The 16,218-nt window shown below is 34.6% G+C and overlaps 1 protein-coding gene across 1 annotated transcript in view; it reads left to right on the top strand.

Moving 5' to 3' along the window:
- The window catches only part of MALRD1 (MAM and LDL receptor class A domain containing 1), a 240,390-nt gene that overhangs the window by 179,162 nt on the left and 45,010 nt on the right, over positions 1 to 16,218 (top strand). Inside the window, exons 33-35 of the mRNA XM_033511660.1 lie at positions 6,304 to 6,579; positions 10,402 to 10,527; positions 12,255 to 12,321. Coding sequence (XP_033367551.1) covers positions 6,304 to 6,579; positions 10,402 to 10,527; positions 12,255 to 12,321 — 469 coding nt within the window. The remainder of the gene's footprint in view (positions 1 to 6,303; positions 6,580 to 10,401; positions 10,528 to 12,254; positions 12,322 to 16,218) is intronic.

The following is a 16,218-nucleotide window of genomic DNA, read 5'->3' as shown; positions in this document are numbered from 1 at the left end:
AGGAGTAGAAAATTCTCAGGCTTTTCCTTATGAAAGACTTACCCATCTCCTCAATAAAAGTCTTCAGGTCAGATTCATCTCAGAAATTCTACCAACTTCATTTTGTCAAAGACTAAATCTTCACAGCTTCTCCAGTTTGTCATTACTCCTAATAAATAAACAAACCAACAAATCCATCACATTAGCAGGCATAACTAGCAATTCCCAAACTGTTCTTAGCAGAAATATGGCAAATATTGCCATATTCCTGTCACAGGTAGTCCATGTGTTCCAGCCAAAAGCAGTAGTTCTCTGAGTAAAGAATAAATCATAGCTTGACTTTACTTGCAGTAAACCTTTCTGTTTTCCATTATGTTTGTATGTTAGCAAACTGTGATAATTTAAAACAAATTCTGTGCAGACACATAAAAATATGAAGTCATTGGGCCATGTTCTGCTTTTTTTTTAATTCTGGCTTTGTCACGGGGTCTCTGGGATCCTTTCCAGCACTCTGCCCCATACCTCTGTCTTATAAAGGGAAGAGACCTGAAGATTCAATTGGCCAGACTCAATTTCCACCCCCCTCTTCTTTTTCTGTCTTTCTACAGGCTTGGAAATAAACATCAAGAGCTTTATTGTAATGGATAAAAACTCATGGAAAGATTGTTAAAGAATTTGAATAGTTTCAGTCAAATTAATTTTTGTAACAAGTTTGTTTCCTTGCAGCCACCTTGAATGGGTTGATTTCATGCCCTGATCTGATGTTTACTGAACTGAAATCGAGGACTGGCATCTATTTAAAATTAATTAATGCACTGGATCGGGCCCATAATTAATTTATACTCTCATCTAATGAAATCTGTTGGAGGGAGTTATTTCTGACCTCTTTTAGCTACAGTTAATAGGTCCACCATTTTTATTACATTTACTAGGCAAATTACTTATGCAAATATATCAGACAGGTTGTTAGTTTTGAAGGGTCTGATGCAAGGCCCATTAAAATCAATATAAGTTATCCCATTTACTTAAATGGGCTTCGGAGCGAGCTCTGACACAACTGAGGTAGCACTGCCTAACAGCACATGAGGTAATTTTATTTCATGCTCCCCGGTGCTGACTCTAACGCCAATGTCCACTATTCTTAACTAAAAATCACTGTTAGAGTTGATATATAAATATAAATGGGCATTACTCTGCACCACGGATCTTGGTATTTGAAGAGTAAAGGCAGAAAAGAGGAGGGTAGCCTGGAGGTGTTGCTTCATTCAAATTAAGCATGTTTGTGTGCTACTGGCTGTGATAATGACTCTGTAATACAAACATTTATTTTTTATTAGCATTTGGGTAATAGCAGTTCTGTGGTTTTTTGTGACTGAATCCCTGTGATTCATGAGTAAAATATTTGCAGTGCCAACCTGTGAAGCTTGCTTTACAGTCCGGAAACAGGATCATATGGATCCTGGATGGCAAGACAATACAGCAAAGCATAAGTGTACAGAAAACATTCATCAAAAAAGAGTAAGCCTTTAACAAATCCCTACATCACAAATACACAGTTGTGTCCCTGACAATGAGCACATACTGACTTAATACTTTTATATTGTAAAGGCTCTTTTCTCCAAAAATCATCAGCTCATGAGCTCTATTTACTGTAAACATGGTTTGATGGTTAGCACATTGAAATAAAAATGCACTTAAAAGCACCTATTTGATCTGACAATGAAATACGGATATATCCAGCTGTAGTTATTGCAGTACATGGAGCAATACATACCATATTTTATTTGCTTTAAACACTGATTTTTATGGTTTTTTTATATCTACCTCAGCTATATAATTTCTCTTTTAAGTGTGAAGGTGCTTGTGAGGTATCGTTTCTGGTCCATAGATTATAAATTAGCCAGCACAGATGTATGAGTAAGTTTCAAAAGACATAGGACCAAATTAAAATGTCAGATTTTAGGACCTAATTAAAATGTCTTCTTTATGATATACAAGTAGTTATATGCGCATTTTTAAGCCTTTCTTTAATTTTGGTCACTTGCATACGCAATGTTAAAATAGGTGGAAAATAAAACACTGAGTGCAAAGTAAAATAAATAAGGACAGGTACTCAGCTTTCTACTCAAAAAGTCATAACTTCTTTAGCTATAATGGAACATCAACAATTTACTGCCGTTTTCCTGCGGATCTAAATTCAGACTCAGTGCTTTGCAGAGTGCAGAGGTTATTTTTGCTGAAATTGTGAATTGTGTTTGTTTTTCATCCGTGTGCAAATACTGAGTTCCTGAGGATTTTTAGTCCTGCTTTTCAGTGAGCATGCAGCCCGGATACAAGAAGCTAAAGCTTTTATACTGTCCTCCTTAGAACTCATCATTTTCAGTAGATTTATCTCCAAAGCTTTAAACAGTTTCAAACAGAACCTCTTTTGAAAAAGGTAACCTGTACAATGTCTCCTGCACTCCTGAATGTGGTCTGAAAATGAGAGTCACATGGCACTCAGGAGATGAGTGCTGCCTTGGGAACATCTTTTCTGCATTTGAGAAAAGGTGAGGGAAACATTTTCTTGGCAAGCCAGAGTTAGGCAATTGCAGAATCAAACAATATTAAGTGACAGAAAGGATGTGTGGGCCACAAAAGGTACAACTTGCTTTGAAAGAGCTTCACATTCTGCTGTTTAAATAACTTTCATAGATACATTCAAGAGGAAAATATCAGGCTCATAGATATGCATGAGTTTAAAGCTAGTTTTTATTGCTAAATCATGTAATTTACACTACTGTGAGAGTCAGCACGTGGAGGGTGTTTTTGAAGAGCCTCTCATTAGTGCCAGCTCACTTTTCACTGCAAAACACACAGTGGTGTTAACACCTTGTTTAATTCTTCACAGCTGCAAGAAAACAAAATGAATATTCCCACTTTTTAGAAGGAAACGTGTCAGTAGCAGACACTGCAATGATCTGCTACTATGAGCTTAAAATAAGTAATTACATAGACAGTAGCTTTAAATACAAGTAATTAGTTTTGCATTAGTGTTGATTTTCAGTTGGAATTAGTTAATTATTTTCTACATTTGCATATTCACAATTAGCTTTTTTTTTAGTTGTTATCTTTGTACAAATAAATGTTTTTATAAATTTGCAAATTTTTTACCAGGCACATTTTATTTATAGTTAAGAAAAGCATTTATAAACTACTTTATGGAAAGAAAACAGATTGAACTCGGGGGAAGAGTTTTGTTAGACTATGGAAATAATGGCATCTTTTAGAATGTCATCCAGAGCACAATTTTTCTATTGTATCTGAAACCAAACTTTTCACATATAATGAGTTAATAAGCAAGGGACATTGTTATGATTTTTGAAGTACATTCTCATCTCATGCACTCTTCTGATCTAGAAGGATTTTACTTATTTCAGAGTATGGCTTTGGAATTTTTTTTAATGTAGTGCAAATATAAAACAGACCTCAGTAAGATCCATTACCCCTGACTCAACCTGGACACATCTTTGCTGCTCTTTGTGAATATTGCACACTCTAATATAATTGCTTTGCAATTCAGGGAGAACTTCATCCTACAAATAATTTTCTAACAACCAGAGGTAACAATGATATAAAATAATAATAAGAAATAATAATATGAAGAATAGAAAAATAATCATCCCCCAATCAAAAAAAAACATTCAGGAAATTCCCTAAATACTGAATTTATGATCAGGGTTACAAAAGTCTGAAAATAATTTAACATTCAAGGTCAGATTCATAGCAAGCAACAAATTCAAGAAATATTGAGTTTAAGAGGGGATTTCAGTTTAGAGAACAAATTTGGGTGGAAGCATGTGAGTAAACATATCATGAACAGGAAATTAAACTGGGTCAGAAATGCTCACAAATGTATTATAAATACAATCTTTCCTGCAACACAAACAGGAAACCTCAGTAAAGTCAAATATATTGTATCTGTGTGGGGTTAATTTCCACTGTATCAGGGCTAACACAGGACTATGCAAGGACAAAAGAATGTGCATAAGCAGAACTGACTGCAGCTTAAGTCATTTTCTCTGCCCAAATGCCCCCTAGGCACTGTGAGGAAAGGGTCAGAAATAACAGAAAGAAAAAAAGTACTATCAAATATAATCATGTTTTTTTTTTTTTTTCCCAGAGCAAGTGTAAACAAAAATAATTTTTTTTTACTCCAGTGTGCAAGATTTGACAGCACTAGTTCTGTGTCAATGGAGAGAGAAATATGTTCTCCAAATGACATTTCATCAGTATCTTTTCTGAATCATGGCCTTATATACAGTTGCCATATGACAAACCAAATTCAAACATCTTTATGGGCTACTACTATTATCTGGTAAATTATAGGACCAAAGTAGAAAAAAATGAAAAATCTAGAATATTTTTAACTTGTACAAAATCAATCCACTATGTGATTTAAATGTCTACTAGCAACTATCTAAAACCAACTTCTGTAAGACTTTAAAGTAGCATAAATAATTTTTTTTTTAAACTAACACATTTATAAAATGCATATGAAACCACAATCTTTTCAATCCCATGTAAAAGTGCACATCTTTGAGGTATTCAAGGCACAATTCTGAATACAAACAGGACAAAAGATCACTAGGTTATTATGTTCACAGAGTCAATAAACATTTTTGTTGTTTTATGTTTACATTATACCCAGTGAATCAAATACATTTTTCTAGTAGAATGATTTAATTTAATAACTTTAGGGGCATGAAATAATATCAGGCATGTTCTGTTCTATGGAGCTTTTAAATTTATGGGTTTTTTTAATAAAGTCAACATGAAAATCAAAAATGTTTAATCTATAAAAGGTCTGTATTACACAGAACTTTGAGTTCTTGCTCCTTATAGCTGTTTCTCAAGCAGCCAGATAGTAAAATAATGCTAGTATTCTGTTTACCTGAATTCAGTAATGTTCATTTATTTGTACAAAAAGCTATTGTTATTTCTGATGGAGGTATCTTTGAGCATGTTGTAACAAAGTCCTCACTCTGTAAAACCCCAGCCTGGTGTTGTGGAATTCACAAACATACTGGTATAACCAGTGGATTAAAAGTCACAGAATCATGCCAAAATCCATGTGCTGCCTTACAGAGTGTCATGCCTTAATGCAGCAGTAACTTGGACATCTGAGGCCAGACAGCAATGCTTGCACCACTTCAAAAGATGAGATGAAACCCACCCATGACTTTTGTGCTTCTCTCCTTTGCCTCAGCCCGAGTCAACATCAAAACTCCTCCTGTCTTTTACAGAGGAGGTGACATTCATTTGTCTTACATTGTCCCTAATAATCATACTATATTTTTTACTCAGCTGCTGCAAAATGACCTAGAAAGATTAAATGTATGGAGCTAAATTCCCGAGATTTTTCTCTTTTCCCTGCACATAAAAAGTACAGGAATCCACCACATTGCTTCCATGGGAGGTGATGATGTTATAAAGAACACAACATTAGCACAGCCAGCTCCTTAGAAATGAGTTTCCACAAATAGATCTTATACTTGAACAAAATTCAGTTGCAATGGTTTTCACAGGAAAAAAGAAAGACTTAGGTATCCGGGACAATTTAGTTTTATACATGATCGCAAAAGGCTTTACCCAGTATTTTCTTCCAGCAATGCAAGTAAGCATGGAACATTTAATTTAATTTATTTATTTATTTGGGGTTTGTTTGTTTGTTTGTTTGTTTATCTGTTTATCTATTTATTTTATTAATTTATTTTTTGTCAGCTGTCGGAATTAGTTAAAGTTTTAAATTCTGAAAACACCTTTTCTTTACGTGTATCCTGGAAATCTATCGAGTATTTTTTAAATTTAATTCTCTATCACATCAAGATAAGCTAAAGAGTCAGAGTGATAATAAACTAGATCAGTAAGATTTTTTTATTGTTACTTTACAAAAATATTTTTCTTAATTTAACTTAAAAGTGTAACTTGAGGGCTATTTTAAGGCTTTCCAGACGCTGGGTAAAAGACAAGTTTTATTAATATTTCATATTAACCTTTCTATGTGTAGATGGCAAAAGAAGTAATAGGACCAAAATTAATGCTGAACTTGAGATTTAGAAGCAAAATGCTGCAACAACAATGGAGTTAATACAAGATAAAATGTTTTTTATACTGTGTTTTGCACTTAGGAGCCATGTTTTTATAAAAGTTGGGTTCTTTTTCCTGAATATTTTTAGTAGCCCAAACCAGTTGCATTCCCAGCAGTTCCCAAGTCTTTCTCAAAGTCATTATGAATGATGAGTGAAAGGACAAAACCCCAGGACATTCCTTTTGCTGCCGCAGGCTCAGCGGACCCACGGCCCCCCTCTTGCAGCGCTGAGCAGGTACCGTGCGCCTACGTGCAGCAGTGCCTGTCCCTTGCTGCGCGCTGCAACGGGGCCGAGGAGTGCGGGGATGGAAGTGACGAGCTCAACTGCCCTGGGGACATGCCCAGCACCACAGCTCCGGGCTCCTGCAAGGAAACAGAGTTCCTGTGTCCTTCCCGAGGCTGTGTCCCATCCCTCCTGCAGTGCGATGGCGTGCCTGACTGTCCCCGCCGGGAAGATGAAGTTGGCTGCCGTAAGTTTCTGTCACGGTGGTAGTTATGGCAGTGTTAACTCACCTGCCTAAACAGAGATGTTTTAGGAAAGAAAATGAGCAACACAGTGAAGTTTGGTGTAAAACTCATCATTCCCTTTGTTAGCGTTCAGGAACACACATAATCCCAGAATGATTATATGAAGATGCTTTATTGAAGAGCTCTGGGTGTCAGGGGTACACATACCCAAATCTGACCCATTTTGGTTTTGAGTTGAACATGTTTTTATACTCTATCATTATATAACTTTCATATTAATTATTAAACTTACATTGTTCTATTGTATGCATTGATTTCAACCAAGCATGGATTTCTTGTGATTCCCCCCAAACCCCTAACATAGTTTCTCATGATTCTTTGAACAATAATTATATCTAATCACATCTAACAATTATATCATTTATCACATACTGACTACACAGGTGAAGTTTCACATGATCTTAGCAAACACAAGGCCTAACATTTCCCAGCACCTACTTTTAACACTTTTCCCAGGGCTTGCCAAGCCTAACTTTCTTTTTAACTCCCAAAATTTTCTATGATTTTAAAATCTTTTACTATCACCTTGTCAAAAAACCCCTGTTTGTGACACATATAATGCATTAATTGCAGAGATGCTTTACATTTTAAGTAATTTTTCTTATGCATTTTAATTTATTGTCTGTCATTTGGTAAATGGTTAAAAAAATTGAAATTTTGTTTCTGTTAATATTTACAAGAATTTCCACATTTTTTCCTTAAATCAGTCATCTGCATTTGCATTGTCTCTGTAACCCCTGATTATGATAAAACAGAAGGATAGGCTTCTGCAGTTCTGTAATTCAGTAACATTTAAGGCAGTCCTGACCTTTCAAGGATTTTGAAATCAAGTCTGTTCATGATGTAGCAGCAATCTCTGCCCCAAGCAAGGAAAAGGGCTCACAAACAAAACACAAGGTCAGTCGGCTTTGAAATAACTGCAATGAGAGGCCATGGAGAAACATCTGAAACAGATAGACACAAAAGTGTGCCTGCCTATTTAAAAATATTTCATAATTAGAAGATGAACTGAGGCCAAACATTTCATTCCAGGAATTCCAAATAATTATTTATTAGAGCTACATAGAAAATAAAAAAAAAAAAAGAAAAAGAATAAGATTTTCACATATAAACACTTTTCTTCCTAATAAACACTTTTTTTCCTAAACCTGTCGTGGTAAAACTTTTTTTAAAAAAATATTAATATTATTTAATATTTTAATATTAAATTTAATATGAAAATATTAAAATAATTTAAACTATTTTTCTCATCCTTATCAGAATGAGAAAAACTTGGTAAAAATATCAATTTCCGGTAGATTAAAAATACATGTTTTTTAATATTTTCTATCAAAACTGCTAGATATAAATACAGGCTACGGCACATGCCATTTATTTTAGCAAATTAGTCTACCAAACCAGCATGGATTTGGCAGACTATCTGTTTAAGTCTTTTGTTTAGAAGTGAGCTCTGTGGTTTTGTTGGCAGAAGACATAGTTTTGGAAATAACTTTGATGTTAAATTCTACATTCCCTGAAGACATGTAGAAATTTTGCATGTTCCTTTCTTCAAATAAACCTCTCATGGTTAATCTTCATTTGATTTTATTTCCTCCTCAATCTGTCCTCTGGTAGAGACGTCCATGCTGTGTTCTATTACATTCACGTTTCAACTTCACACCACAGAAACTGATGTGGAACCTCAAAATCTGAAAGCCAAAAAATTTCCATGATTTTCTGTATCCAAACCACTGAGATATTGCTCTGCTTTGTTTGTTTTACTGCTTAGACTTCTAAATGAAACCTGGGGATTAAGAAGAAATTAAATCCTGGTCTATTCAAAGAACAAATATTCACCATAGATATTTCACAACTTTGAGATTCTCAGTCTGAAGGAAACTTAGTTAAGTCTGTACTTCATTGTTGCTCAGAAATTCGGTTTATAGTATATAAACATGTAAGTATTAACAGTATGAGATAGAAATACAGAAGCAGTAATTCTTGTTTCTTCTCTGAAGAAGATACTTCAGAGAAGCAAGGCAAAGCAGGGAAGAAGGCAAAGCAAAAAGAAAGTGATTTGTGCTTGTTTGGAATGAAGTCAGTGGAAAGCTGATTACTGTCACAGCTGGTGCTGAGATCCAGCTGTGTATGCCATGAGAGCACAGAGTTTAGTTTTTAGCTTCCTACTTTTAACAGGTGAAAAGCCGTAAAAGTTTGTCAGCCGGGAAATGTCAGAGAGAAAAAGTAAATATCTCAGAAATTGTATTATTTTATAGAAATTTATGCATGATCTATAAAATTGATTCTTGTGCTAGTAACTCCAACCTATGTGTACTCTAATAACTGCACAGATTGAAAGTTGGGGTTTATTTTTTTTTTATTTTAGAATTATATTTTTTTCCTTGGTGCAGATCAAATCTACCTGCTCATTTTAGAAAATTTCAGTTTAGGAATTACTGACACTTTCCATTTGTGTCCCATAAGGATTTTATTCATTTAAGTTTAAAAGAAAACACTTAACACTATTTAAGTGTAAAAACGTTATGGATTCTGAATTCAGCCATTCATCAGGGAAAGTTTTCTTTTGGGATAAAGATTAGTTGTCAAAAAGCATCTTGCAGAGATTAAGGAGAAAACCCAAAAGGAGGCCAGGACAAAAAACCCCAAGCCCAACCAAACAAAAAAACCATTGGTCAAGTCCCTACTAAAAACACAATTTCTACCACAGAAATGCTTTTCTTCATGGCTTAGAGATTTATGCAGAGAATTTTCTGCAGAGTTCACAAAGCAGTAAGGTTGTACAATATTATGCTAATACTGTTTTATACCTCCTAATGTACTGGATTCTATTACTTGTTGCATTTAACAAAAAAAATTCTGGGACTGTTTTCCAGTTATAGATGTTCTACTTGGCTGGCTCTCTTCTTGCTGTCAGTTTTAGTGAAGGGTATATTGCCTCATCTATTTAGTCTTTTATTTGGCTGATTACAATAGTAAGGCTGCAAAACAAACATATTAACACCAGGGGGATGTATACATTAGTTTTCCACAGATCAACTTACTTTTCCTCCTGCATCATCTGATTGAAGTGCTAATAATAATGAATAAAAAGTCATTTATCAGTTTTCTGAAGTGCACCAAAATGTATTTCTTTAGTCCTGGTAAATTTTAAAAACCTCTGAAATATTAAAAATTTTATACTTTCTAACAGGCTGTGATATCATTATCTCTTCTAATGGTTTCATTTGCACCTGGAAAATTAAATATAGATGAAATTGGATATTTTCATTTTCATATCTTCACTGTTTTTAGTGCCAATTTACCTCAGCACCAATAACTTGGTGTCATTGTCCTTAACTGCAAAATTTTCAGCTGTTAGATCCATTGCTATGACTCTTGCCTCTGTAATATGTAAAAATAATGTATCAAAAAATTGATTCCATCATTTTGAAACTAGTTGTTGAATGAGAGTTGATTATATTTTGTGATATCTTTTTTATGGGTTTTCTTTGGGATTTTGCAGCATACTCTCTCAACATTGTCAGTTAATATGCACTCCTTCACAAATATTACATGGGAAAATTTGGTTTCTGTACCATCTGTGCTCTGTATTTGTTTACTTATTTAGCATCTCAGTAGTAAAGTTGTATGTCTTTGAAGATGAAAGCTTGTAGAGGTCACACAGATGCAAGTTTATATCCTACAGTACGAATTAAGTATTCTGCTAGTTTTTAACAGTGAGAAAAAATCCCACAGCCGATGATGACCATTACTTTTCATTTCAGCCATTAAAGATTGTTCCAATGGTTCTTTGTTGTGTGCTTCAACTAATCAATGTATACCACTCTCCCAGCGTTGTGATGGAATTGCAGACTGCGTTGATTCCAGCCTTGATGAGTCCGGCTGTTCAGGTACTTAGTTTTGCATAAAATTATCATTTGAAACAAAGAAAGTACAGTTTTCTTCCTTCTGAATCTTTTGGCAGTCCTCAAACTTGACTGAGGTTCCTCTGCTAAAACTTTGTCAAATTATATCAGGTATGAATTTTCCTGATGAAAGTATGACACAGATAAAAGTGAGAAAAAGATGAATAATAATATGCTTAACATCTTAATATCTTCATAAGAGCTATTTCTTACCATATAAACACTTAGTTCAAAAATACCCCAACCCTTTGTAGTATATTTTTAGGACTTCCCTTGATTTTAGCCAGTTGAGTTAACCCATATTGTTGAGTAAAAGGATTGCTTATTTGTGGGGTTTTGTTGGTTTGCTTTTATTTATTTTCTCCCAAGTGTATTACAAATCCAGGTTGGAAAGTAAACTAAATGACATTTGTTTCAGGACAGTTCATTTGACACAATATTCAGGTCTGATTTGCACTAGTTAAATGGTGCAGAAAGATAAGTGCAGGGCAATAATACACGTTCAATGTGAATTAGATTTTTATTAAAAATAACTAACAAATACATAGATGATGGTGATATAAATAATTAAATCTAGATTCAAAAATGTCCCATTCAATGACAGAAAGGTACTGCACCACTTCCCCAAGACAGATATAAACTCTTAACCAGTTCTGTGCTGACAATACTTGCCAGCTTCACTGAAGTTGTATTGGCTGAGAATTTAACTCTCCCTTTTTATAATTTTTATGAATTATGTGATAAAATCAACAACATATATGAATTGCAATTATATAATTCATTACAATATATTAAATGTCTATTCACAAACCAAAAGGTTTACAAACACCTTTGTAGGAAGCATCCACAGGTTTCTTTGGGAGTGAAGCTTGACCACAAATATTGTGTTTGCTATCTCTCATAGCATCATAAAGTGGTTTGGGTTTAATCCTGAAACTGGAGATGTCCACACTGAATTGTTATATGCTGCATGCTGCAATAAACAATTTCATTTTGCATATATGCAAAACTCTTTGGGTCTAATTTGTATATTACCAGTTATTCTCACAGTAGAGAAGACAGAGGAGATTCTTTATTGATTTTAAGTTTTTTTCTTGCTAAAGCAACGTAAAACTACGCATTAGTAAAACTAAATGTGATAATGTGGAAGTCCAAGTTAAGGGACATCAAGAGTTTTTAAGAGAATATCAATAAGTACTTAAACCCCTTTTGTCTTTTAAAGCCTGATTTCCCTTGTTCTTATGAGAATATGATTCTAAGTATTAAAATTCTGAATATCTTTAATAAAAGGATTGGTCACAAAGGAGTGTCTATTCACTAGTCCTATATAAAAGCTATTATTAATAACATAGACTTAGGTGCTAATTAAATATTAGTTCAATTCTTTTGGGTCTTATTTTATCTATTCCCATTGTTTGAAAATCAAGTAAGTGGCAAAAATTCCATTTCTGGAGTCAGATAAAAATCTCATTTGAGAAAAATTCAAAGACTGCTCAAGTGCAGCATCAGGATTTCAATAAACTCAAGAGCACTCCATTGCTTGCAATATTCTTATGATTTGTATCACCAAGTCCATGTAAAAAAAAAAAAAAAAAAGTTTTGGAAGTCAAAAGGAAGGAAGGATGTGAATATTTTGTCATTTTGAAAATCAGATCATGACGAATGTAATAAAAAAGAGGGGGAAATAACATTTTTTACCTTTATGTTTGCAGTTTGTCCTGAGGAATACTGCAGAAATGGAGGAAAATGCATCATCAAAAATGACATTCCATTATGCCAGTAAGTTTCACTGGCAATTGACTTGTGCTTGAGGTTGGAAAAAGCTGCTGTTGAAACAGGTGGTTTGCTCCCCAGGGATTGAAATTATATTCAGTAGAAGTGTACTTTAAAAAGTCTCTGTATGTCTACACTATTTTTATCTACCCTTAGTGAGTTAAACCATATTTTGAGAAGAATGTCATTTATCAGATAGAATTTTCTGTAACTTTCATCTGTCATTACATGTGACAACCTGTTGGCTGACACCCTAAGTTTTCTGTCTCAAGTTTCATATCAACATTTAAAAACATGTGTTTCTGTGCCTTATTTGCAGCTGGGTGTTGTATACCTCAGATGAGATTTTACAGCAGACCACATATTCATCTTTATCTTCCTGCCAGGTTTTTGGAAAAAGAAATGTTTTTTTCTACTTATTCCCTCCCAAAAAAAGATGATAAAAATATGCTTGCATGTTTTTTTCTGGAAATATTCTCTGATGAATAAGAACATATGTAATTCTGATATAGAATGTACAAGCCATTAGAAAGAGTCTCAGGCTATCTAAAGTGACTTGTTTACACAAGATATCACTCTGTTTCCCATTGGGAAATTAGAGGAGACTTTCTAAGTGCAAAGAAAGTGATGGTATGTGTTATCATGTTTTTGTCCTTCACATGCTTCAGTGGAGCTTGCCAGAGTCTGCCAAATCACTAAAGAAGTAACATTTTTATCACAGTAGCTATCTTAGTCAAGATTAGATGTAAGGTTTGTCTCCTAGTCACTAAGAGGTGCACATTAATAAGCCTGTTCTGTCTTGCAACACAGGTTTATCCTTTATTGGCTGAAGAAATGTAATATACAACATACTCAGAAAATAGAGGGACATTCAATTTGGGTCCCAGAAAGCACTGTTAATTACCTGCAGATTTCCCAAAAAATGTCCACTATAATAGAACAGAGAATGGTTGCCTGCCAGAGAATGGCAAGAATCTTGGAATTTCATCAAGGTGTCTGTTTCAAAATATCTTTGAACACATAAAGAGAGAAAGGTGACAAAAACTATAGGGAAAAATTGCAGAATGAAAAGTCAGCAGAAAATAAAGGGGTTTGAAGTAGGAAGTTTGTAATTTGTAGATTAAATCATTGATCAAAAAAAATAAAAAGGAGTAATTGAGATTTTAAGTATACAAGAGAAGTATGAGAATTGAACTTCTGTTCATATTTGAAAGAGAAAGTTGCCCAAACCAGCAAATCCTTTTTATCCACAGAAATAAAAGACAGTTGAAATAATAATAGTAAGTAAACTAGAAAATAACTAGTAATCTAATAAATAGTAAATAATTTCCCTCAGCATTCAGTAAGAAACATATTTAAGTCTGATGTAATGCAAAGGCAATCAGAGCAAAGGCACAGAAACAAGAATTCTTTAACTGTGGGGTTAACATAACTGTGGAGCTGTAGGTGCTAATGTTGGGGAAGTTGGTCATCTCTACTCAAGAGTGGCAGAACACCAGTGCATGTTGCAGTGGGCTTTCTGAAAACTGCCTGCAGGGGAGGTGGCTGGAGAGCAACAAATGGACAGCCAGATCAACAGTCTGATATCAATACCATTCAAGGCTTTATGATATTTTTAAAGAAACTCTTGTACATACAATAACAGAAGAGTTAACCTTTACTAAGATAAAGATCTGCATGACTTTTTTGAAATTCCATGTCAAGACCATAAAAAGACAAAAAAAAAAAACCAAACAAAAATATACATAAAATAATTTAAAATGTAGAAGTTTATCAGTTTTCATTACATGGGGGGAAAAACCAAAAAAATAAAAGCAAAACAAAAAACAAACCAACAGCCCCCGAACAATAACAAAATACCAAAAACAAACCCCCCCAAAAAACCAAAACAGAAAAAAAATATAAATTATCATGAAAAAAGCGCTCTTTTTTTACCTTTTAATTCTCAGTCCTTACTCTAAATTTCCTGGAAAATAAATGATAAATTTATCTAGAAATGTCTTCCTCCCTTGAGAGCAGCCATTCTTCTAAACTACAGGATAGATAGGAGAAAAAGCAGAGAGTGTAAGAGTACAGGAGGCCTGTTGCAGAGCAGGGAGACTCCTGAAAAGGACAGACTACAGATACTGCCCTGCCACAGACGTGACAGAGTCTTCCTAGATGTCCACAGGTAATTGTGTGGGGATCAAAGTGTTCTTAAAAGCCACTGGGTTTGACTAATACTATTCAGTGACACGGCAGAAAAGGAGAAAAGTTGTGAACATATCCTTTTCTTACTATTTTATCTGGCAAAATGGATTCTGATCTTCCCCCATGTGAGATGATTGTGCTCTAGTTTCTATAAAACAAGACTTGAATCTGGAGTTTAAAAGTAATTTTGGCCTCCCTGAGGATGTTGGTTTAGCAAAAAAATAGACTGGACAGGTCTCAAAGCTTCATTTGTTCCATCATGGTCCCATAAGAACTGAAATTGCTGCTCATTTTAGGTTAGTTTGAAGCACACTGATAGAAAATAATTTCTGGGAAACATTTTTGCTGGTGATAACAGCTGAATTTTTCTGTGGTTTTAATGCAGTGAGGTTGAAGTAGTTAACTGTATAGGCTTCATCCAGCAGTTTAACATGCAAGCATGAGAGCAGTGAATTTGCAATAGCTGCTTAGGCAAAAGAAAGCAATAGCATTTGAACTATCTGAAGAGACTGAAAGCAGACAGTAGATTTTATATTTTCAGTACTTCTCAAGTTCCTTTGATGGTGTATGTTTTTACAAGTGTGAACTAGCTTAGATATATATAAAGTCAGTAACTTAGGGCATCACCGTGTCTTTCAACAGTATCTTGCTAGGAGGGAGCAGTAGCAGTGGAAGCTGAGCTTTGACGTCCCTCTGTGAACAGATATCTGTAGACCTGGTGGAAAAGAAAGCAGTGCACTCAAGTCTAGATAAAATTTGTGTTGGAGTGGGTAAGACAGTTGATGTATCAGGTTGCTGTAATTTTTGTTTGTGTTACTGAAAACAGCTTCTCTAGGCTGGTTCAAATGACTGCAATAACATCAGTGAGATGCCCAGTGTTTGAGAATGTGACTGCTGGTTGGTCTCAGCAAGAGTGTGTGTGTGAATGCAGGGCAATGGTGCTTGGTGGGTGATGGTTATCTTCCTACTTGAACAAAACACAGCTTGATGGCTGTCCTGGTCCTGCTTGGTATTTGAATTTTTGAGTTAGCTTTGAAAGATGCATTTGTTTCTGCTATTTGGTCAGGAGAGTGATCGAGGCGCATATCAAACGTATTTATCTTGTACCTTCTATTTCGTGGGTATTTTCTTTTTCTGACAAACTAGATGGAGCTTTAGTCTGAAATTCTATGGCCACTCTCATTTGACAAAATGTGATTCCTATTTGTCCTGACTGAGGTCTCTTCTGTAGTCAATGTGCAGCCAAGTGGCTGCTGCTGGCAATCAGCTACTGTGGTTGCACCAGCAAATCATGATAATTTGAGCAAAAATGACTACAATTTTTGCAACTTCAATCCTCCAATTTCAAAATCATTCCTTTGATTATATGTATGCTTTCCTCAACTGTTTGTCCAGTGTTTCTTTGTGTTTGTTTTATTTTTGCTTTAAAGTAAGTTCACAGACTCCTAGAAACACAGGTGAGGAATATAGAGGAGAGCAAGCAAGCTGGAAATGTGTGTTTCTAACACACTAAAGTGGAAAGGTGAGGCTTCAAAGATTGTACTAATGTTGAAAGAAAAAAAAACTACTGAGAACAGAAAAAAACCCAAATCACCAAACCAGACTCTTCATACATACTTTTCATTCTCATCCAACTGGACAAGAGTAATCCTAAACATGCACATTGAACATGTGCTAAACTTCACATATAATAAATATAAAATCATCATCAAA

The sequence above is a fragment of the Parus major genome, chromosome 2 (genome assembly GCF_001522545.3).
Source record: "Parus major isolate Abel chromosome 2, Parus_major1.1, whole genome shotgun sequence".
Classification (NCBI taxonomy): Eukaryota; Metazoa; Chordata; class Aves; order Passeriformes; family Paridae; genus Parus; species Parus major.
The sequence above is the reverse complement of the archived record's forward strand: the minus strand, read 5'-3'. Positions and strand labels throughout refer to the sequence as shown.